This window comes from Pogona vitticeps, chromosome 5, assembly GCF_051106095.1.
Source record: "Pogona vitticeps strain Pit_001003342236 chromosome 5, PviZW2.1, whole genome shotgun sequence".
NCBI lineage: Eukaryota > Metazoa > Chordata > Lepidosauria > Squamata > Agamidae > Pogona > Pogona vitticeps.
Genome location: NC_135787.1, coordinates 176280083 through 176303734, shown reverse-complemented (window position 1 = coordinate 176303734; position 23652 = coordinate 176280083). Strand labels below are relative to the sequence as shown.

General features: G+C 41.0%; 1 protein-coding gene across 1 annotated transcript in view; it reads right to left on the bottom strand.

Moving 5' to 3' along the window:
- Positions 1–23652, bottom strand: part of SLC13A4 (solute carrier family 13 member 4) — a 52332-nt gene that overhangs the window by 14360 nt on the left and 14320 nt on the right. Inside the window, exons 2-9 of the mRNA XM_020792230.3 lie at positions 22976–23104; positions 17732–17868; positions 14323–14504; positions 13939–13993; positions 11544–11583; positions 10297–10374; positions 6000–6190; positions 2071–2190 (exon numbers count right to left, since the gene is read on the bottom strand). Of these exons, the coding sequence (XP_020647889.3) occupies positions 2071–2190; positions 6000–6190; positions 10297–10374; positions 11544–11583; positions 13939–13993; positions 14323–14504; positions 17732–17868; positions 22976–23104 (932 nt within the window). The remainder of the gene's footprint in view (positions 1–2070; positions 2191–5999; positions 6191–10296; positions 10375–11543; positions 11584–13938; positions 13994–14322; positions 14505–17731; positions 17869–22975; positions 23105–23652) is intronic.

Below are 23652 nucleotides of genomic sequence, written 5' to 3'. Positions count from 1 at the left end.
CCTTTCCCACAAATGCTTTGGCCATAGCAGACCAAAATGGTCTTTGGCTTCTTTGATTATCTCCTGTTCATGGGCAGCTGCAATGCCAAATTTCCAGGGTAATCCATTCTTGAACGAGCCACAGAAAACAGGAGTCAGAGATTAATGAGCCTCAGAACCTCCTAACATTTCATAAAAGGTTTAACTCTGTCACGGATAATTAAAAAAAAACACTTATTAGGGGGGATTCTTGGAATGGCTATGTGGAATGTGAATGCTCTTTGTGAAAGAACTGTGGATCATGCTAGGACTTGTTGCAGGATTATGCATGATTTCTGATTTATTATAGCCCATTTTTATTGAGAAACAGAAAGGCTCGGGAAACTGAATGGAGCAGTTCCATGTTCTAAGTCAGATAAGGGCAATGTCAACTTGAGGTCATTTCTGTCTTCCAGCAATTAATGGGTATGACAATTCTTTCTTTAAAATATTTTCTCACAAAGCAATGCAATGTGAAGTCTGCCATTATAACTGAAACCCACCATACAAAATAGAGTGCAAAATAGATGATGAAAACTATAACCCTGCTTGAGGAAGAGCATAGTTTCCCTGACAGTATGTCCTCAAATAATTTAAATGCAGCTAAGGCCAGGACTGAAAGCAATGCAAAAGATCAACAATAGCCTCTATTTGTAAGCAAAAAGAGCTTGTATTCTCGAAGGCTTTCACGGCCGGGATCTGACGGTTGTTGTGGGTTTTTCAGGCTTTTTGGCCATGTTCTGAAGGTTGTTCTTCCTGACGTTTCGCCAGTCTCTGTGGCCAGCATCTTCAGAGGACTGGAGTAGGAACTCTGTCCATGCTCTGTTGCTGTTTGTTGGATAGTTGAGTATTTATAGCTGTGGGAACAGCTTTTATCCTTTTCAGGAAATAGGGTGATCAGAGTGTTTTTGTTGTGGATGTATTGTTGTGATAAGTGGGAGAGATTATCTGTCACTGTGGCTGATGTCTGTCTTTAGCTGGTCTTTTTTGTGCAATGATCCCTGGTCCCTGTGGCTGGGTAGAGTTTGTTGACCTTCTGCAGGCTGTATTTTCCAGTGCTGAAAGCGAGGCGTTCCGTTTCAGACTTTCTTCTTTTTTGTTAAAGCTATGCTGATGTTTATGCATTTCAGTGGCTGGCCACAGAGACTGGTGAAACGTCAGGAAGAACAACCTTCAGAACACAGCCATAGAGCCAAAAAAAACCCCACAACAACCAAAAAGAGCTTTGTTTTGTCAGCATCAAGAGAATGAGGAAAAGGTTAGGCAGATTTCCCGTAGCAAGGAATGCCAAAGAGTGGGCACTGCCATAATAAATGCTGGCTTGCCTTATATCTTAATGAGGGATACATTCTCTCCTCCACCACTCTATGCCTGAATAAGAGCACAAAGATGGGCGCTCAAACCACACTGTGTCATTTTGGTGATACTCTGACCTGCTCTTTGTCAGTGCTGTTGGTTGTGTTTTATCCTGATCTCCAAGAGGAAAAACCATTCCCACAAAGAGGGAATCACACATGGCTACGATATAGGGGTGGAAGCAGGGTAGCCTAGCATCACTAAAAAAATTCACCCACTTCCAGCTTAAAGGAAGCAGGACACAACTACTACTAAGACCTTTGGAAGTGAAACCACCACACCAACAAGAGAAGCCAAAACAGGGCAAGGAGAAAATCCATATCCCCGTACACACAATCATGCATGCTCAGTGTTAATGGCATAACCATTTTTTAAAAGGTGGGGAGAGGCAAAGCCCAGGAAATATGCTATACTGATAAAAACTCTTCACTTGCAATGCATCCTTTTTAAAAAAAGGTAGAGCAGCTGATCAGTCAGAGAGCCTCCCCAGTGCTTCAGCGGTCCAGAAGATAGTTCTTATACACTTCTCTTAAAAGTCTTAAGAGGGGCCAATCAGATCAGTTCACCTTGTAATTCACAAAGATTGCATTTTTCAACCATCTCTATTATAAGAGGGAAAATTTGAGACCTTGGGAAACTGTAGGGTACTGTTCTCCTTTAAAGGTGTCTTGCAGAGAACTTGCGGGTGCTACTTACTTGCAGCCCAGGAAAAGCCAGTGCATCCAGAACCAGGTTAGCACCAACATGATGAGGGAGATCGGTAAGCTGAATAAAAACCAAGTTCCAAAATTCACTACATCAGCATTGGGATAATGGCTGTATGGCAATAAAAAAAAAAAAAACAGGCATATTACCACCATGTGATTCAACATCTTCCCAAATGACACCAACAACCTATGCCTACTTTCTCATTTCATTTGTACTTGTGACCAGCCCCAAGCCAAGCTTGTCACTTTTTAAAAATAACTTTCCATTAAAAGGTTTGAACTCAGCCATTAACCACACTAGACCCAGTGGTTAAAGAATTTAAAAAATCCAATATTCTCTTTACTACAAAGTAACAACAACTTGGGAAAACATTTCTGAGCTTCAGTTTTTCTTCCGTTACAACTCAACAACTTAAACATACCCTCCTTTTCCTTCTCATCACAACCATGTAATTCAACTTCTTCTCAACAACGGAGGAAAATCACTCCAAGTGTTTCCATTCTTTCTGACTGTGCATCTGCTCATGGTTGCTAATATTGCTATTTAACAACCAAAACAAAGCTGTGATAAGGAGCTCATAAGGTCATGGCTGGCTGGCTGAGCCAGGTACTTCAGGCTGTTTAAAACAAATTCAAAAACGGGGGCTGCAGCCTGGTTTTAGAGGTAGCAGGTTTCAAATTTCACCTCTGAGGATCTAGATTAGAAGGTCTCTCCCCATCTTGTTAGACAAAGAACTGCCAGTCACTATTCTCTTCTCTCTCTCTCTCTCTCTCATTCTCTCTCTCTCACACACACAAACAAATCCAAATCTCTGCCATTTCTTTGTCTAAGAGGGTTGGGACAGACCTTCAAATCTACATCCTCAGAGGTGAAATCGGCAACCTGCTATCTCTAAACTGACTCTGCAGCTCCCAATCTGAAACTTGCTTTGAACAGTGGGATCTGGCACATACATCTGGCCATGATTTTGTGGAACCATTCTCTCTCTGTGATGCTCAGTCTGACAATGATTTTTTCAGGAGTTAAAAACTAGCTTTTTTGGGGTCTAATAAAGGGATTGCCAACATTTGTCTTTGGACTGTGTACAAAGTTTTCACATCTTTTTTCTTCTTCCTTTTTTGGTCTTAGCATCTTATTTGGTTTTATCATGTTTCTTTCTTTCTTTCTTTCTTTCTTTCTTTCTTTCTTTCTTTCTTTCTTTCTTTCTTTCTTTCTTTCTTTCTTTCTTTCTTTCTTTCTTTCTTTCTTTCTTTCTTTCTTTCTTTCTTTCTTTCTTTCTTGATTTGATTTGATTTGATTTGATTTGATTTGATTTGATTTGATTTGATTTGATTTGATTTGATTTGATTTGTATCCCGCCCATCTGGTCTATACGACCACTCTAGGCGGCTTCCAATATAATATAAAACAATAAAATAATACAAGAATATTACATAAGTCATCCGATAACAAATTACAATACAAAGATAGTGTAAGAAATAAATAAAGGAAGAATAAAAAGAAAAATCAAGTATTGACTGGAGGGAAGGCCTGAATATACAGCCATATTTTTAATTGGCTTTTAAAGGTACCCAGCGTGGGGGCCGCACAAAATCCAGAGGGAGGTTGTTCCTGAGCACTCCCTATTTGCCTTCCAACAACAACAACAACAACAAAGCTGCAAGCTGTAGAAAGTGTCAGATACTGTGGAATTTTCCAGACAGAACCTTCTTCCTTGTAAAGATGGCTTCAGTGTCAGAGGGGAGATGGTGAATCCACAGTGGATTGTAGTCCCGATGCTACAGGAGTGATCCAAGCTGCCAAATCTGTTTTGGGGCTAGGTTTTCACCACCTTGGATCCCTCCTCACATATCTGGAGTACAACCGGAGTACAAATTATCCTCCCACTGTCATCAGAGCTTGCGGGCTTTGTTCCTTCCAATACTTTGGTTAAGTGTGAGTCTGATAAGACCTCTGTTCTATTTTGCACAACTCAGAGTGCTCTGAGATTCCAAACAGCATCTTAATATTTTGTTTCCCCTTTCAGGCATTTCATTCTCTCTCTCTCTCTCTCTCTCTAATCCTTAAAAGTAAATCTGCCTGAAAACATTCATAAAAATCAGATCATTTGTCTTTTGAAGTCGTTTAGGCATGCCTTTGGCTTCATTAATTTCCTATCTATTGTTAACATAATTTGCCACATTAAAAAACATAATGATGTTGCACTTGGAAGATTATGACTTTGCAGAGGGAACAAATCACTGAGAACAGATGGAGCCATCCAAAATAACCCGAGAAAAAGATTCTTCCCCTCCCCTCAAATATCTTGGTGCCTGTAGTGATAAAACATGAGGAACGAGTGGGAATGGAAATGAAAGCGGAACTTGCTCTGCGCAGCATATAGTGAAGAGCTGTGGCAGAAAGTCACCCCGTGAAAATTTGCACTTAGTAAAAGAACTTCCAATGGGCCTTAAGCAGGCTACCATTTCTCAGCTTCAGTTTCCCATCAATTATACCAGGAAAGTACTGGCTTCTCTTTAGACCTTGGACCTGTCAGGATCATAATTTATGTGAAAGACATAAAAGCACTTAGGCAGAAATTAAGAGAGTTTTACACTCGTGGAAGCATGGTGAAATCTGGGCTGCTGGGGAGAAAATATAAGTCTAAATTGGAGAGTCCGTAGCTTAGTGTTGGCGCACATGCTTACATGCATAAGAGCCATGCTCAAACCCAGTATCTCCAGGCTAGGCTAGGAAAGACCCCTATTTGAGGCCCCGGAGAGCGGCCGGCAGTCAATGACAGCAACACTGGGCCAGACTTCAGTGGCCAAATCTCTCACAACTTCCTCAGTCCTTACCAAATCAAGTAGCAGAGAGAGAATAATAACAATCTTTCCCATGTAGTCTTTCCAAGGGATCCCTGCAATTTATCTCCAATGGACAAAACAGGCCAGGGCCATAGCTTTATACAGCACATGGCTTCATCATCATCATCAGGTCCCATGCAGATTATATTGGGCAGCAAGTGTTCTCCATCGAACTTGATCTTCCGCAACATTTTGGGCAAAATAAAGCACATGACTCGGAATTTATAGAAACCCAGGTTCAGTTTCTGTGATCTGTACTCATAAGAAACTAAGATAACAAGTCCATGAAAGGCTTTTTTCCAGAGTCCCCAGTGAAATTACTTTCTACCAGCACAGACAGTACTGGACTATGTAAGCAGAATATAAAATCACCCTGACTGTTAGTTTCCTAGTTATTGTTATCTGTCAACAAGTCACTTATAGGATTTTCGAGGTATGCAAGATGTTCAAGCAGTCATTTATCGTTGCCACCCTCCCTCCAGTGAGTTTATGGAGTCAACCTGGGATTTGAAACCAGCTCTTCTGAGTCTTAGTTTGATATGACAACACACTCATCTCACTAGCTATTTTCCTTAGGCGACAGTAAATAGAGATGTGGAAGCAAGCTCATTCCAGCTGACATTTACTGTGAACTTTTTCAAGTCCATATTTCCTGTACTGACTGCAGATAGGAAACAATCTGAGTTTTGGAATCTACGCAATGAGAATGCCTCTGGGAGGGAAAGATACCTCTTGGAAATGTGTGCATTAAAAAAATTGCACAGATTTCCAGTGTGTACAGAATGCTGCCTAAACACCCTTTAAGCAATGCGAACAAGTAGACATTGGGGAAAAATCAGCAAAAGAAAGGCTGGATTCTATCTTATTATTTTAAAAAAGGGACAGAACTGGGAACATAACTGGATATATAGTTGGCAGAGGAAATTTGTAGATCTAAAGACACGATAGACATGTTCTAGTCTAACAGGTAAACAGCTTGTGAGACTGCTGGATGAGCAATGATCTGCCTCTTGCAGTCAAATGATGAGGAGGTCATGCCGCTGCATCAGTTGTGTGACATGTATCACTTACTTGTTAAAATATTCCAGGAAGATGAGGTTGGTGGAGGTGCCAATGATGGTTGTGAGTCCGCCAATGGTTGCTGCATAGGAGACGCTCAGAGAAAGGCACTTGCAGACCATCCGATCATGCTTGGATGGGTACTGGAGTTTACCATCACGGTCCGCATTTTGAGGCTGGGGTGGCAGGACAAGGATCTGAGCCTATAAAGAAACCACATCCTGTAGATTGAACCAGTCCTCTCATCGATATGCATGTAGGTCTGAGAGAAACAAACAGAGCACTTTTCATGTGCAGGTGCTAATTCATTCGGCGACAGTTCTCAAAGTTACCATTGCACAGGCTCTCAGACTCTAATATCAGACTTCAAACCTACACTCTCCAAAGCAATGCTAAAATAATAAATTGCACTTTTATGGTATTGTACAAATATTGCTCTAGGCAACCATAGGAAAAATGTACATCGCTTTCCAATGGAAATTAATCTGCAACACCACCGCCATTTGGAATTGATTGGTGCAAATGATGATTTATTGTAGCTTTATTTATGTTAATATATTATAGAAAAAGTGAAACGAGAGAACACTTCAGATACAGTTGTGGATTTTTTTTTTTAAATAATGCATTGCAAAATAATGCAAGTCCTGTTGTTTAGCGAAAAGCACAACTAAATCACAACTAGTGATCCCACTTGAATCAACAGAACTTACGGGGGAGTTGACTCACCAATCCCCACTGATTCAATGGACCTAATGTGACTTACTAGGCTAAGCAACATGATTTCAGTCATTGTGGCTCTAACCTGATACATGGTGTCCACTCTTTACAACCACAGAACTGTTGGATAGCTCAGTGGTTTAGGCATCTGTCTGCAGAGTCAGAGGTTGGAAGTTCAATCCCCGACTGTGCCTCCTTCATGGGGGTTCATGATCCATAGAGTCCCTTCCAGCTCTACAGTTCTAAGATGATAATGACTTAGGCTGCTGTCCTATCCTAGGAATAAATCCCATTGGAATCCCTGAGAATTATTTTTCAGCAGATGTGTATAGGATTTCACTATTTAACACTTCATTTTAAAAAGTGCTTTAGACACAAATCTGGAAGGCTATTGTAAATCAATTGTTTGAATCCAGCTTTCCTCACTTCTCCGTGTCCCTGTTCAATGAAAGCTTACAACTTATCTTCCAGAGAAGTTCCAGTGTAAAGCCTTTTAGTGCAATGTCCTTTCCTGCCCCCCCCCCCCGGCTTTCCCATTCCATCCCAACCACAGTCAGACTTTGTGTTCACTGTCATCATTGTCCTGCAGGGATATGAACATTCTTGTCAATAAGATGTACAATGCCTTAATTTCTTGTCAACCAGTCATTTTCATTTTCTTCAAAGCATTTAACCACCTTGCTGTTTTTTTTTGTGACTGCCTTTACCCCTTCAGGAATTAGAATGTTTGTGAACAGTCCGTAACTTCACATGATCGCTACCTGTGATGTTTATGGAATACAGAATACTGAGAAACGAACAGACAGCAACTGGATTATTGGCAACTATATGTGACAAAGCTTTGAGAAAAGTTGAAAGCCTAGCAAAGTAAATCTTATACTGTTGTATGGCAATATACGTCAGGCTCTCTCTCATACACATCCAAATTTGCACTGCCATTTGTTAAAGCCAGGATATAAATATGCTACAGGAGATCACAGACAGAATAGGTATTACAGATCTCTAATGAGGGCTCACTAGCCTTGGAGGAGAACTTGCTGACCAAAATTTCCTGTCAGGCTTCTTTAATACTGGAGAGTTGGTGATGTGTAAACTACTGGCAGTCATGCCATAATGCCTGATAAAACTTATAAAAGCTTAGCCTAGCCCAGAATAGAAGCTTTCCATGCGCCAAGATGTCTACATTCTGGAGGCAGCTTATTTTCCCTGGGAACAAAAAGGATTCATAATAGAAACCCCTCTCCAGTGAAAACTGCTTGGTCAGTGACAGAAATAATAGATCAACTGTAATCAGGCCACTGATCCGCACGCAGCCTTGGAGGCAAGATTCAGTTCAGACGGGTTTTGTCAGGAGCTTATAATCCTCAGGTCACGTGACTGGAAGGCCAGGGCAATATTTGGCAGATAGTTCTCCTCAGATTAGTCCAAGGTTGGAATGGTTTTGGGCAATGGCTTTCTCTCCGTCTGAGTTGTCCATGCATCAAATGGGCTACGGGCCAAGCCTGGCACCAGTATCTGGGCTCCTAGCATCTCATCAGGGTATCTGACCAATGGCTACCTTATTCTCCTCCCTTGCCATGAATGTCTTGGTGTTCTGATCAGCGTCCAAGGCTGTGAGCTGCTATTTCAGTTCCCCCCATACTACAACAGGGGCATTGTGGGAGTTCAAAAAGGGCTGCCTGCCAGCACAAATTGCTGATGTGATCTGTTCTTTTGTGTTTTTGGACTCTAAAACCCCAGATTTCACCAAGAAATCTCACAGGCAGAATTCTGGGCATTCTGATCACAAACACAAATCTATAGACGACTAGAGAAGGGCTTACTACAGATGCTACATTGGCTTCACCAGCATTTGCTTCCTGTTCTTAACATTTTTTTTTAAAAAAAGAGAATGTTAGCACAGTGCTTCTTCAGAGTCATAGTTCTTCAGGAGGCACATTTTGTAAAAGCTCCTGGGCAACCAAACTATGATTCCCCAGTATCCTGTGTCCCCAGGAGGGCCTGGGCCCGTGGTTCAGTCACATGTCGAACTCCTGGGTACAGAGGACACGTTGGACGTCCTAGTCTCATTCCCTCTTAGTCTCTGTAAAGGGTACCTTCTGAAGAATTAGGACTCCCAGAACCACTGGAACACCCTTCTTTCTTTCCTTTTTCAAAGGTTGACAAAGGAAGCCAATGTCAGAAAAGCCAATGCAGCATTGGAGGTAAGTCCTTTCTTAGGGGAATGAAATTCAGGCATCCGTTGAGTTAAGTTTGTAAGCTGGAACTCTCAGGATTCTGCTTGGGGAATCCTTGGAGAATTCTGAGGGTTGGAGTCCAAAACACAAAAGAGTATACTCCTGGCTGCAGCCACTAGGGAGCCCCACCACACGTCATTTTGTTCTGAAGATACTTTAAGATATTTGCTTCTTGGGCACACATGGCTGAAAGAGGCAGATTCTGACTGATTACAAAATTCTTCATTAATTAAGCATATAATAGATATTATATGCTTATATATGTGTGTGTGTGTGTGTGCAATAGGGACGTGGTGGCACTGTGAGCTAAACCACAGAAGCCTGTGCTGCAGGGTCAGAAGACCAGCAGTCGTAAGATCGAATCCACCCGACGGAGTGAGCTCCCATCACTTTGTTCCAGCTCCTCGCCAACCTAGCAGTTCGAAAGCATGCAAATGCGAGTAAATAGGTACCACCTCGGTGGGAAGGTAAAATGGCGTTCCCTAATCACACTGGCCACATGACAACGGAAACTGTCTTTGGACAAGCGCTGGCTCTACGGCTTGAAAACGGGATGAGCACCGCCCCCTAGAGTCGGACGCGACTGGACGAAAAATGTCAAGGGGAACCTTTACCTTTACCTTACTAGCTAAATTCTTACTGCAACATATAGAGAAATCATAGATGTGGTTTTTCCCATTTTCTAGCCACCTGTTATACAAGAAGAACCACATACTGGAGGGTACAACTTGGTTATGTCTGAGCACATGAAAAACATCTCGAATAATCATGCATATACAAGTGCAGTAGAATTCTGGCCACTGGCCTATATTAACTTGCTTTCACTAATTTGGAAAAAAATGGCTGTGTGTGAAGGTAGCACCTTTTCCTTCCTCACACATTCAGATTAGCTTTTAGTGAACATCTCCGTAGTGCTCTTGTGTTGTGTTGAGTTGTCACTAGACAGCAAGTGGTCAGTATAGTTAGTGAACAGTATTTCAACGGTAGTGACACTGTTCTGATTAAGGAACTCTGAGAGGAGAACCAGCCTCTGGAAAGCACAACAGTGTCATCTTTGTTACAACAAAGGAAATTGTTTCATTTACTCATGAAACTGTATTGCTGCATTTTACAACTCTTTCCTTGAAGCAGACGCAGATTAATCCCCCTTTTTTGCTTGCTGTAAGCTGTGCAGAAATGAGCTACACAGAGTCATACCTACTGGGAAAATGTTACTTTTTGAGAGAGATTTTTAGCATAGGAAAAGTTGGGAACACCAATGAAGGGGGAGGGCACAAAGCAATAAACACACGCATCTCCATCAAGCCTTCTGCACAGTCAGTAAAGTGAAAACGAAGATGGTGGGCAGACCTCACCTGAGCGCGATGCTGTCCATTTGGTTTGGAATTCACCGTTCCAATTGTGTTAGCTATCATATGCACACCATTCATGTTCTGTGGAAAGAGAAATATTCTTTTGTTAGAAAGTACCCATTTCATGAAAATACACTTCAGATCCTTCTCCGTAAACTTATACTTGGTACTTAAAGTACAGGACTGTGCCACAGCGGCTACCTAATTTAGCAAAACTAAGGTTCAGTCAAAAGCTGAGATCACAACTACAAATAATTAATTCAATTACAATGTTTGCTGTTTCATTGAATTATAGAACTGTATCAAGGCAAGGGACCCCAAGGGCTGTCAACCCTCTCCCCCCCACTGAAACAGAAAATCCTTATCTTTCTTGAAGCTTAGTTAAACACTTGCAATCCAGTGTTGGCTTGTGCAACAAAATGTTGAAATACAGAGTGCTCCAGTTGAGTCACCTATACACTCCTCCACAATACTTCCTTCTATTCGCCAGCCTTCCTGATTTTCCATTGTTATTTTGTTTTCCCTCCAACAGATACCAGGTTTTTGCTAAAACTTGTTATCTATTATATAATACCAGTCAAAGATTGTGCCTTGCATTTTCAAATAATCTCTCTCTCTCTCTCTCACTCTCTCACTCTCTCTCTCTCTCTCTCTCTCTCACACACACACACACACACACACACACTCAATTATCAGCATGTGGACCACTTGTTAACCTGAGTACAACAGGGATGGCAGGATTCCAGAAGAATATGGGGATTAAATCCTATTGTTAGTCCCAAATGATATTGAATGAATGAAAGAAAAATCAATTAAAGTACTCTTGTGATCCTGGTATAGAAAGAAAAGCCTGGGTTTAGTAAAACCTTTATGGGATCACTAAGAAGAGGCAAAGAGAGAAATCCTGGGGAAAAAAGAAGCTTGCTTTGTTCATTTGAGTGATCCCATAAAGATATTATTTAAACCAGACTTTTGAATGAACAAGACTTGGTTAAATGGAACTTGCAATGAAAATATTAACTCAATCTGTGCTTGCTGTTAAAAAAGCAAGGGAATTATTAGAAAGGGAATTGAAAGGAAAACTGTTGTTACTGTACTGTCTCAGTGTAAGGCACGGTGTCACCACATTTAGCTTAGGGTTTACTGTTCTGGTCCCCGTATCTAAAAATGATATTGCAGAGTTGGAAAAGGTCCAGAAGAGGGCAACAAAAATTATCAAGGGACTGGAGCAATTGCCCGGTTGAAAATACCTTTGAATGCATCAGAGAGTTGAAGTCAGCAGTTGTCGCACTACAAGAGGAAAAAAAATAGTAACAAAGGAAAAAAGAGGAAAAACATTAATGTTGATCCACAGCTCTATTATTCTATACTGTTCCCGGGAGAACAGGTTGTTGTGCATAGAGTTATCCAATTTTATCTCCACAGAAACCTTGTAAGAAGGGGATGCCGAATGTGGGTTTGGTCCAAAGTCACTCAATTAGTTTCATAATGGAGCAGAGATTGTAGTTTAGGGTCTCAGTTCAATCATATATTCCATGGTCCACCATCTAGAGCCCAGATTGCAGAAGACATAAACTTAGAATGCAAGAACACTGAGCCCTAAATCAGCTCTGAGTTGTAGAAACGAATGGAACTCACCATCCATTCAGAGAAAACCCCAGTCTTTCATAAATTTAAATATTTTTCATTTCAGTAATTCATTGCGGGAAGAAAACAATTAGGAGTTAGGCATCCTTGCTTAGATACTGCAACCTCCCTGGAGATCTACCAGTAGATCTAACAGTAGCTCTACATTCTGCCCACCCCTATCTTAACCCTAGCCAGATGTTATGCCTGGGTTCTATGCCTATAGAAACAGATAATGACACAGCTGCTTCTTTTCCACCTTGTTGTGATTCTAGCTTTTAGAGAGATAACAGGTGTGGATAATGACCACATCATTGGCTTGATCACAGGGATGGGGCTTCAAGGAGCTGCAACTACAGTCCAGAAATATCTGGGGATCCATGATTTGGAACCACTGATGTACACCTTTTGGAACCACTAACCTAAATATATTCAGCATACATCTTATCTGATCTGTTCACTGTAATAATCACCATATATCTTTGCTATTGTTAAGTTCCATTAAGTTGCTTCTGACTTCTGATAACCCCAATTCAAGGAATGGTTTAACATTTGCAAACCCCACTCTGTCTGGTGAACTTCCAAGATTGACTAGGGATTCAGACTTATGAGTCCTAGTTCGATGCATGACCTACGACACCACTCTGGCTGTTTTCCATTTTACTGAAAAGTCATGTGAGGTCTAAAAAGGGCCACAACTATTTCCATGTGTGGCTAACACTAGCTCTTCTTATCCTGCTGTAAAGAACCAATGTGATGTGAATGGCATGCCAGGGCAAGAGAAAGCGATGGGTCTCCTCCTTTATTACACTATACAGAGGGAAACATTATAATCTGCTAAAGCCTATTTCTAGGGCTGAGCCCAATGAACCCCATCCATCTAAAGAAATCCCAATGAAATTCTAAAGTGGGGCCTGTGAATATCACCTTTATTTTTTAAAAAAAATACAGAAGGACTCCCGTATCTGTGGAGGATTGGTTCAAAATCTCCTGCAGATGCCGAAAAATGTGAATTAAAGCAGACACTATTTTATTAGCAAACACTATACATAGCATGGTCTCTGGTTCTCTCTCATGGCCAGTTCTGTAGGTACACCTTTAGAAATATATATTTCTAGGATTTATCTTTTAATATTGTCGCACTGTGGGTAAGTGAGTCAGTGGATACTGAGCCTATAGATACAGGGTTCCCACTATATTGTCCTTTTTGCTAACCATGCAATAATATCTCACATGGCCCCCCAATCAAAAAAATAAAAAAGAAAAGAAAAGAAAAGAAAAAGAAAAAGAAAAAAGAAAAAAAAAGAAAAAAAGAAAAAAGAAACAATTTAATTTCTACTCTGTTTAAATTATATCTGCCACATCACATCTGGTACCTGTTTGAATTATTTCATCAGAATACTGTTACAAAGAATATTGTTTAAACAGTTGTGTGCGTTGTGTGCTGTCAGGTTGCATCTCACCTAGAGACCGTAATAGAGTTTTCAGAGTAAAATCTTGAATTAGCAGTTTTACCAGTGCTACCCTCACTCTAGTGATTTTCTATACCTGAGCCAGGATTTGAACGCAAGTCTCCTGAGTCCTAGGCTATCCCTGTATCCAGTACAGCATACTGGGCACACATTTAAATAGTTCCCAGGCCTGGGTTAAGGCAATCTGAGGTTGAAGTCAAGAAGTTACATCATCCCAAAATGTGTGCTATTAAAATAGATATTTTTTTAAAATGTAGAGACCTCTCATCATCTAAACTCTTAAATTAAAGTGTGCTTCGTTTGCACATAAATCCGGCCCTAATGTCTCCCAAGCATGCAAGGCATCAGTCGCTTCCTTTCTGAAAAAGAGTAGCAAGTATCATAGTAATGACATCTGAACCATTCCTGCTTTCTTCTGCACATCCTACCATCCCCTCCCTTTATTCTTTGCAATCTGTCATTTGCTGCTCCTGCTTTTTACATTTTATCTCACTGTGACCTGAAAGGGTTCAAAAGTCCATTAGAGCTGGACAGGCTTCGTTCTTACTCCTCGTTGATGAAAATGAGTTCCAATGAGGCTTGCCCATGTTTGTCACCGAGACCTGTAGCAAAAAAAATGGAGAGGGGAGAGAGTTTGAGTGTGGTTGGTTTTCACAGATGGGTTTCAAAATTCAGAATCCCCTGCTAGCATGCACAATGGTCAAGGATGATGGGAGTGGTAATTCAATATCTGAGGAAGGAAGGCTGGGCAGGACTAAACTATATAAGCCCCAACATAACATAGTTCTTCGTAACAAATGAGTATGCAACCAACCAACCAACCAACCAACCAACCAACCAACCAACCAACCAACCAACCAACCAACCAACCAACCAACCAACCAACCAACCAGCCAGCCAGCATCAAGAGGCTCCAGGTATTGTCATGTACCTATTGTCTCTCTGTCTTCTAGGACAGCGTTGCCTGTGGCACTGTTCACCTCCCGATCTTCCTCAGCATTCACTAGCTCTTGTAGCACTGCTTCAACAATGGGCATCACCATGGCTGTGGTAGAGGTGTTGGAAAGCCACATGGACAAGATTGTGGTACAGCACATAAAACAAAGGAGCAACCTGGAACACAGGAAATAATAGATAGGGGGTAGAATTGCTTCTTTCTTCTCTTTATAGTCTACATGTTTGGTAGATTACTTAATTCCTCTCTGAACCCCATTTAAAATGCTCTGGTAATGTATGTCAGTTGGCAAGGCCATGATAATCTAGTATGGACTATGCATAGCATGTATATATATGATTGATAATTATATGAGAACTTTCTGGAAGCTTTGGCTGACACATTGAACTTTTGGTGCTTTCCTTCAGAATCAAAGATGGATCGATTATTGGTCCTGCTACAGGGCAGAGTGAAGCAACTGCCTCAGGCAGTTGTTTTGTGATACCATAGAAAGACAGAAATTGTTAATTATATGACCTATTACCATGACATCTTGACTGCAATGGAGAGAAGGAAGGGCACTTTTAGAAGGGGTAGTCATGTTAGTCCTTGCAAGGATTATAGGTGAAAACAAAATAAAAAGTTAAAAAAGAGAGAGACAAAAACATGGTGGCACCTTAGGACTAACTTTTTTTTAATGTGGGCTTTCATGAATATGTCTGATGAAGTGGACTTGTCCATGAAAGCTCACATTAAAAAAATATGAAAAATTAGACTTTAAGGTGCCACCACATTTTTTTAAAGTTATTTTTTAAATTTTGTTTTCACCTATAAAGATATTTTCTTGCTCAGGATCAAAATAACAAGGCCAGCAGGACCTGCTCTACCACTGGGCAGAGTAAGGCTATCATTTCAAGTGGCAGATGCTAAGGCAGCAAACACACTCCTGGCCATTACCCTGGATTCCCTTCACCATTTATCTCTTTGTTTAAGGACAAAGCTTGACACTACTTAGCCTGCAATCCAACAGATCTTTGAAAAGTACATTTGAAAATAACTGATACAACACTATGCTGAGGAAACTGGGCCATGGTAGGGTCCCAGATGTGGTGGTGCTGTGGGTTAAACTGCAGAAGCCTCTGTGCTGCAAGGTCAGAAGACCAGCAGTCATAAGATTGAATCCACGCAGCGGAGTGAGCTCCCGTCACTTGTCCCAGCTCTTGCCAACCTAGCAGTTCGAAAGCATGTAAAAATGCAAGTAGATAAATAGGTACCACCTCGGTGGGAAGGTAACAGCGTTTCATGTTTATTTGCGCTGGCCACATGACCACGGAAACTGTCTTTGGACAAACGCTGGTTCTATGGCTTGAAGATGGGGATGAATACCGCGCCCTAGAGTCGGACACGACTGGACTAAATGTCAAGGGAAAAACTTCACCTTTACCTAGGGTCCCATCCTACTTGGTTGGGCAAGGATTCAAAATGTTCTCATATTCATTCTTTTTGGGAGTATCTTCCAAAGTTTTGCGCCTCAACAAGTTTGCTGCACTTCTTGTATAGTAGAGCAGTGGTCCCCAACTTTTTTGTCACTGCAGACCAGTTGGGGGAGGATGGGGTCCATGTGTGGAGAAGACAGGGCACCCCCGCGCTTGCGTGCATGCACGAAGGGGCAGAGGGGCGCTTGCACAGTGCACTCACATGCATGTGCAAAGGGGTGGCAGTGCTTGGGGGCATTTGTGCAGGCGAGCATGCATACGCAAAGGGGCAAGGGCATTCGTGGGGCCATGCTTGCATGCATGTGCAAAGGGGCTGTGGGGGGGAGTGTGTGCTGGATGGGTGGGAGACCTCAGCGAGCCTCGTGGCACAGTGGTTAAAGTGCTGTACTGCAGCTAAAACTGTGCTCACGACCTGGGGTTCAAATCCCAGGTAGCCGGCTCAAGGTTGACTCAGCCTTCCATCCTTCCGAGGTCGGTAAAATGAGTACCCAGCTTGCTGGGGGGGCAATGTGTAGCCTGTATAATTAAAAATTGTAAACCGCCCGGAGAGTGCTTGTAGCGCTATGGGGCGGTATATAAGTCCAATAAATAAATAAATAAAATAAATAAATCTGTCTCCGCGGCCCAGTCCATGGACCGGCATCAGGCCGTGGACTGGGGGTTGGGGACCCCTGCAGTAGAGGTTATTATTCCACCAACTTTGTTGAAGTAAGAGTCTACTACCATTCAAAAGGCATTCTATACATGGAAACGGAAGGCATACACTGATTTTTCAGCTTAGGCAAAGAAATGTCTTCAACCAGCTCTGCTGATCAGTCATGAGTCTTATGCATATTAGGGTTAAACAAGGAATAAAGAAGAATGTGTATTCTTGCTTACAACAGGATTTCCTCAGAGATCTATGTCTTAAAATTCCAAGCTGCAAATTACCGTATTTTTTGCACCATAAGATGCACTTTTCTCCCACAAAACAGGGGGGGTGGAAAGTCTGCGCATCTTATGGAGCGAAGAAAATAGATTATATTTTCCTGTTTTCTTCTCCTAAAAAATTGGTGCGTCTTATGGAAAGGTGCGTCTTATGGAGTGAAAAATACGGGTAAGTTCATATTTACCTTTCAATGACCAATTACAAAACAAAGCATGTTAATACAAGACATGTTAAATGAGGCAAATCATGTGCCATGACAAAGATATGTCTTTGTCCACTTGTGAGAGCAGCTCTTCTGAAAATGTGCTAAATTTTCTAGCTGGACCCTCAAGTGGGAAGCAGGAGTCATAATATGTTACTGTGTTTCAACTATAAAAAGTCTTGGGCTGGTTCTGGATATCAGCAAAGTAAGAGGAGAGAGAGAGGGAGAGGGAATATCTGAGGAGAATAGAAGCAGCAGAAGAAAGGGGAGAGTATTTTCAGATTAATGAATTCTTTTCCATGTTGTTTCCATGCTTGCCTCAGTTTGATATCCATCACATTCAATATGTCTTGGAAATTTATTTATTCATAACATCTGTGGCCTCCATTCTATTATTCTGCTTGGAACAGTACTTCAGTTGGCTATACTTGGCAGCACAGATTACTGTTAATGATGGTTTCTGTCTTGGTTTTTAATTATTCTCTCTGTCTTCGTGAGCCTCGTGGCGCAGTGGTTAAACCACTGTACTGCAGCCAAAACTGTGCTCATGACCTGGGGTTCAATCCCAGGTAGCGGCTCAAGGTTGACTCAGCCTTCTATCCTTCCGAGAGGTCGGTAAAATGAGTACCCAGCTTGCTGGGTGGGGGGGCAATGTGTAGCCTGCATAATTAACTTGTAAACCGCCCAGAGAGTGCTTGAAGCACTATGGGGTGGTATACGAGCAGCACGCTTTGCTTTTTTGCTTTGTTTCTCACATTGCGAAAAAGTGGATTCACTCACATGCCAGGCTTTGCTCCTGCCATCATCACCATACGCAAGGCGATCCGTTTGTGTAGGTTCCACTTTTCCACAGAGGCTGCTACACAAATTACCCCCATGAGAAGCAATGTGGTATTCTTGATGTATTCTCCAGCCACCTATAGAAAAAAAAAGGGTGAAAAGAAACAGAGATAGATGAGGAGTAATGGGATAGAATTGTTTACTGACACAAGGCATTTGAGAAGACTGGAGCAGATGTCAGATCTATCAGTAAAAGAAGAATCACTTCACCACACTCTTCTCACTAGATTTTAGTTTCTTTTAATTTCATCTCAGCTTCTTTTTTTGGTCAATCTGATCCAAAAGCTTCATTCTGTTTCTTTATGTCTGATGAAATGGATGTGTCCACGAAAGCTTACATTAAAATATAATAGTTAATCTTTAATGTGCCACATGGTTTTGTCTTTTTTTGTTTTGTGTTGTGTTGTTTCTTTGGATTTTGCTGTTATATTAAAGCAATATATTTACTATTTTTGTTCATGCGTCTTAGAGAACTTTTTATTGTCAAGCTGAAGCTCAAACTGGATAACAAGCATGGCATTAGACATAGCATTGCCTGAAAGTGTAAGAGAGATCAGTTTATCCCAAGCACAGATTTAGGTATTCTGTGTGTTGTACTTTAGCTTTCCTTTGCCTTGTGATTGGACTTTATAGGTAAACACAGGCTTTTTATTTGGAAATCTGATGGCTTCAGCATACAGATATGAAAGACTTACGTGCCTGCTAGGAAAATTTAATAGCAGGAAATGCACATTTGCCTTATTGCATGATTTGATTATGAGAAAATAACAGTGACCTTATGTGATCTTGATTGTGAATTCCCATTACATTCCTCCTGAGCAAATCTGCTGCTGCAAACTTTATAGATTTTATTTCTGTTGGTATTCAAACATTGCTTCAATGTCTTAAAAGCTGTGGGTTAACAGAGGTTGCTAATAATGATAGACAGGGCCCATTCTAGATGAATGCCAAACAAGCAGGCAGTTTCAAAGAGCAAAATCTGACAGGTAACCTTGTATGAGCAGAAGTCGAAATCATTTCTGGATTTTAAACGATAGGCTTGGTCTGAGAGTATAAGGAGTTTGCAGTACTGAACATTACTTGCACAGCCTTAGAAGAGTGTGGTTGAAAGTGGAAACATGGTTGGAGGAAAAGATACACATTCCTTTTGAGGCCAGTTCATGCTAGATACTATGAGAAAGGTTATATTCTAAGTCTCCTTGCTCTGCTTAAGAGCTGCAATACATTATTAACCATCTTTATATTCTTCTGAATACCTGTAGACCAGTGGTCCACAACCTTGGGCCTCCAGATGTTCTTGGACTTCAACTCCCAGAGATCCTGGCCAAAAGAGGTGGTAGTGAAGGCTTCTGGGAGTTATAGTCCAAGAACATCTGGAGGCCTAAGGTTGGAGACCACTGCTGTAGACCACTTGGTAGCCAGCTGGGCTTGGGTATCTTGTGCATTCTGATTACTTTTTTAATCACCAAGGGACACTTCAAATTCTTTGTTCTCCCTTGACTGCAATGGAAGACCACCCTTAAGGGTGCCACCATGTTGACCTTCAGTAAATTTATCCACACAAAAGCCAGTTGTAAGGGCTTTTGTACTCAACCTGAGCTTTTATTCTGTTTTATGCTGGGTAAATGTTTTAAATGTTACTCATAATATTTTTCCTTTTACTTTACTGTGAGCATCATGAACAATAACTCCTAATTGATACCCATAACTTCACCTTGCCAACATGCTGCATTCAGGTAACAAATGCATACAATTAGCACAAGGAAGCCAGCAAGAACATATATTACCACTGAAACAACTCAGTAGGCTCTCAATATGTTTCTGGGTCATAATGAAAAAATGCATTTTATTACTTATAATCTTTTTTTAATTAAGTGGGCTATCATATTTAATAACAGGACTTGAGCGAAAACAATTTTAGTTTGATTTCTAATCCTTAAAGCCATAAATTGCCCGGACCCGCATTATCTATGGAAATACTTTCTCCATGAAACAATTCTTCAAATTAGGCCGTGCTGGACATCCTGTAATTAGCTGAAGTTAGGTAAAGGTAAAGGTAAAGGTTCCCCTTGACAATTTTTGTCCAGTCGTGTTCGACTCTAGGGGGCGGTGCTCATCCCCGTTTCCAAGCCATAGAGCCAGCGTTTTGTCCGAAGACAATCTTCCGTGGTCACATGGCCAGTGCGACTTAGACACAGAACGCTGTTACCTTCCCACCGAGGTGGTCCCTATTTATCTACTTGCATTTGCATGCTTTCAAACCACTAGGTTGGCGGGAGCTGGGACAAGCGACGGGTGCTCACTCCGTCGCGTGGATTCGATCTTACGACTGCTTGGTCTTCTGACCTTGCAGCACAGGCTTCTGCGGTTTAGCCCACAGCGCCACCACGTCCCGAAGTTACCTTAGTGATATATGAAATAGGACCTTCTCATAGTGACACCTGCTTTAAGAAAATCCAGTAAAATTCCAGAGCTTGGAATATTAGGTTCAATCAATATGATTAATATTAAAATGCTAATACTGTATTAATGCTAACATCTTAGTATTAGAAATAGGGAAGTAAATGTTAAATATGTTGTTCTGTAAAACTGAAAATGTTTAGTTTGTTAATTATCATTATTATCATAGTTTGTTAATTATTATCATCATTATACTCGATTTGTTGCTTTAAGATTTCCTTTACTTCTGATGAAGTACAGATTCCATAGTACAATTTACCTGCAGATCATGAGGTCCCACTGTCTGAAAAACATCAGGTTGGTAGGAAGACTGTCTTCTCTAAATTGTGGGATTTCTCCTGACCAACCAAGGAAAAGGCACCCATATGCTTCCCAGAGAAGACTGGCTCTATGTAGACCAATGCCTGTCTTCAACACAACACCATGGAAACTGTCCCTAAACCTTATTAGTCCCTGACATGATTACAGAATGATTTCTTACTACACTGTGACCTCTGAAACCACATGGAAGAGCAAGAACTGGCCCTTCATGGACAGCTCCTTTAGTGTCCTGCTGAAGAAATGTATTTGAAAGTGTTTTGTGAATTAGGGGCTCTTTGTCCAGAGAATCTTTTTTCTGGAGGTGTGCGAGTCTGTTGGGGGTGGCTGTCTTGCAGCCATTAAGAAATTTAATAATGAGCTCAACCTACGGGAAGTGAGATTTAGGCTGAATATCAGGGAAAACTTCTTAACTGTTAGAGCAGTATGACAATGAAACTAATGACCTTATATTAATGTTTCCAAGATTGCATTTTATTTTTCATTTTAAATACATTTATAGGGTTTTTATTTTGTTTTCTATTTTTTAGGTTGCAACCTACCTAGGGCCTCCTTTACGATTTGAGTCAGGATCTATCCTAAAATAAACAAATAGGTACTTGCCCATGTTGCTAGTATTTACTAAATAATCACATTTATTTATTTATTTATTTATTTATTTATTTATTTATTTATTTATTTATTTATTTATTTATTTATTTATTTATTTATTTATTTATTTGCTGCCTTTCTCCCCAAAAGGACCCAAAGTGGCTTACATTACTAAAATAGTATTAAAAAGCTGAAATGGTAAGTATACAAAGAATTAACAAATTAACAAAGAATTAAAAAAGTAATATTTAAAAATGGTAACTAAGAGTGGTCTTAACCGACCAGATAGGCGGGATATAAAATAAATAAATAAATAAATAAATAAATAAATAAAAGAATAAATAAATAAATAAATAAATAAATAAATAAATAAATAAATAAAATAAAATAAAATAAAATAAAATAAAATAAAATAAATAAATAAATAAGATCAATATTAAAACACATTCAAAACAACAGAACAGGACAGTCCATTTAAAACCCCTCTCAGATATAGATAAAGTGCCTACAGGTACATTTCTTAAAAGAGCAAGGGATGTTAAAGGTTGGGCTTGGTTCTAACAGGTCTCACTTCTTTCTCCAGCTGCTGTGTCCCTATTAGCCTGCCCAACAATACTTTAATAAAAGTATAATTGAATGGAAAGGATAGAAACCATCTAAAGTAGCCACAGAAAAGCTTGTATTATCCCACTTTATCCCTTTCACACTTTGGGGAGGCGGCAGAAACAAAGGTTAAGGTTCTTATAAGCATAAGGCCTTGAGTAATCCGCAGCAGGTTTGCTCTGGCTGGAAAAAAGCTTTGTCATGCATTCAAGTCCGCCAAAGGGATTTAACCTGTATCCTTCAGAACTTCCATTTGTTGAAACGACTCAGTTTTGTGGGAGGAGTACTTGCAGCTCAGTCTTCGGATCAGTCCAGACTGGCCATTTTGTGTGTGGGGTCCAGGTTTATTCCCTCTCCTTCAGTGTAACTGTACAGGTGATGTATCCAAAGGATCTCTGTTGGACAGCTGGCATTCTGCTAGGCTGCTCCTTCTGGCTCACCTACTGTTCATTCTGCCACTCAGTGTTTCAGTATCTCCTGGCACCACTGGTGGACCACCTGCCCTCACTCTATGCCCACTAGAAGCCCGGAAAGAACTGGGATGCCCAGGCCCCAGCAGGGTATAGATATGGAATGGCAGGCTCCAGGTGGTAAAATGGAGGAAGGAGGCAAAATGCTACACCTGGGCAATGAGGAGGAGTCAGGGATAAAGGAAGAGGAAGGAGAGAGGGAGACTGGCTCAAAAGGCAAGGAATGGGGAGAAGCAGAAGAGGAGCTTGACGCCATCTTCTGCACTGTCGGAGATGTGGACTATACCTTTGTGCAGAAGCCTGGACTAGGGCCTGGGTAGAGGTCCCTGGCACTAAAGGTGCCCATCTTCAGCTTGCTGGTGTCAGCATTTCCATGACATTAAGACAAACTCTGACTGATCATTCTGACATCTTTTCTAATGAAGGAATCTGTCGATTATGAAAGCTTGCACACAATTTTGTGTTTTTTGAGTTTTCTTAATTTAGCTATTACCACAATATGCATTTGGGCCCAAGCATACAGTAATCTAAATATTCTAAAAATTCAACACACTTTTAAAAAAAAACCCTCACAAAATCCATAGATATACACTTCGACACGCAATAGTATGACTATGTATTTGCGCCCTCCATTGGCAGCTACAGTATGCCACACTAAATCACTGAGCGAGGAACCATCAAGCCACACGCCTATGTGAATCAGCTCTCAGTACCACTGAAGTTAAAAGTTGGTAGCTCTGACCTCACTGGACTTCATGACGCCAAACAGTGGATAGAGGAAAGCAGGAACAAGAGCTGCCGCTCCGAGAGGCACTGCCTCTGAAACCCAGTATATCGCCGTCACTATCAGCACATAGGCACATGAGGCTTCCTAAAGGAAGAAAAGAAGAATTAGTTCAAGGTCACTTCAGCATTTGGAGGTGCATCGCTACTTACAGATCTGCATTGCTTGCATGCTGTTCCCACTACTTCAAGGTAGTGTGTAGAACAAAGAGTTCAAGTCCAATACGTTTCCAGTGATGAGTGAAAATATTTCCTGCAATGGCCATGACATGACCTACGTCAACTTTTCTTTTTCGTGCCTCTCTTTCTCTTTTACATATCACATTTATATCACGTCTATGAAATTATAAGGCATTACTTTAAGCTGTGGACAACCATGTATGCATTGGCAAAACGGCAGTAATACAGTAAATATACATATTAAACCATTCAACATAAGAGCATTTGAAAGGGTGCAAATCTCTCCCTGGCTCCCAAATTTTACTTGCAGTTTCTCCAATTAAACCTGGATGTTTGGGAGAAACAGTAGATAATTGTTCTGACACACTGGCCTTTTGGATGCATAATGCTAAACCATGGTTTAGCCTTCCAGTGGGCAAGCAAAAACTGGAATGAGCCTATGCAAAAGCTTGGGCT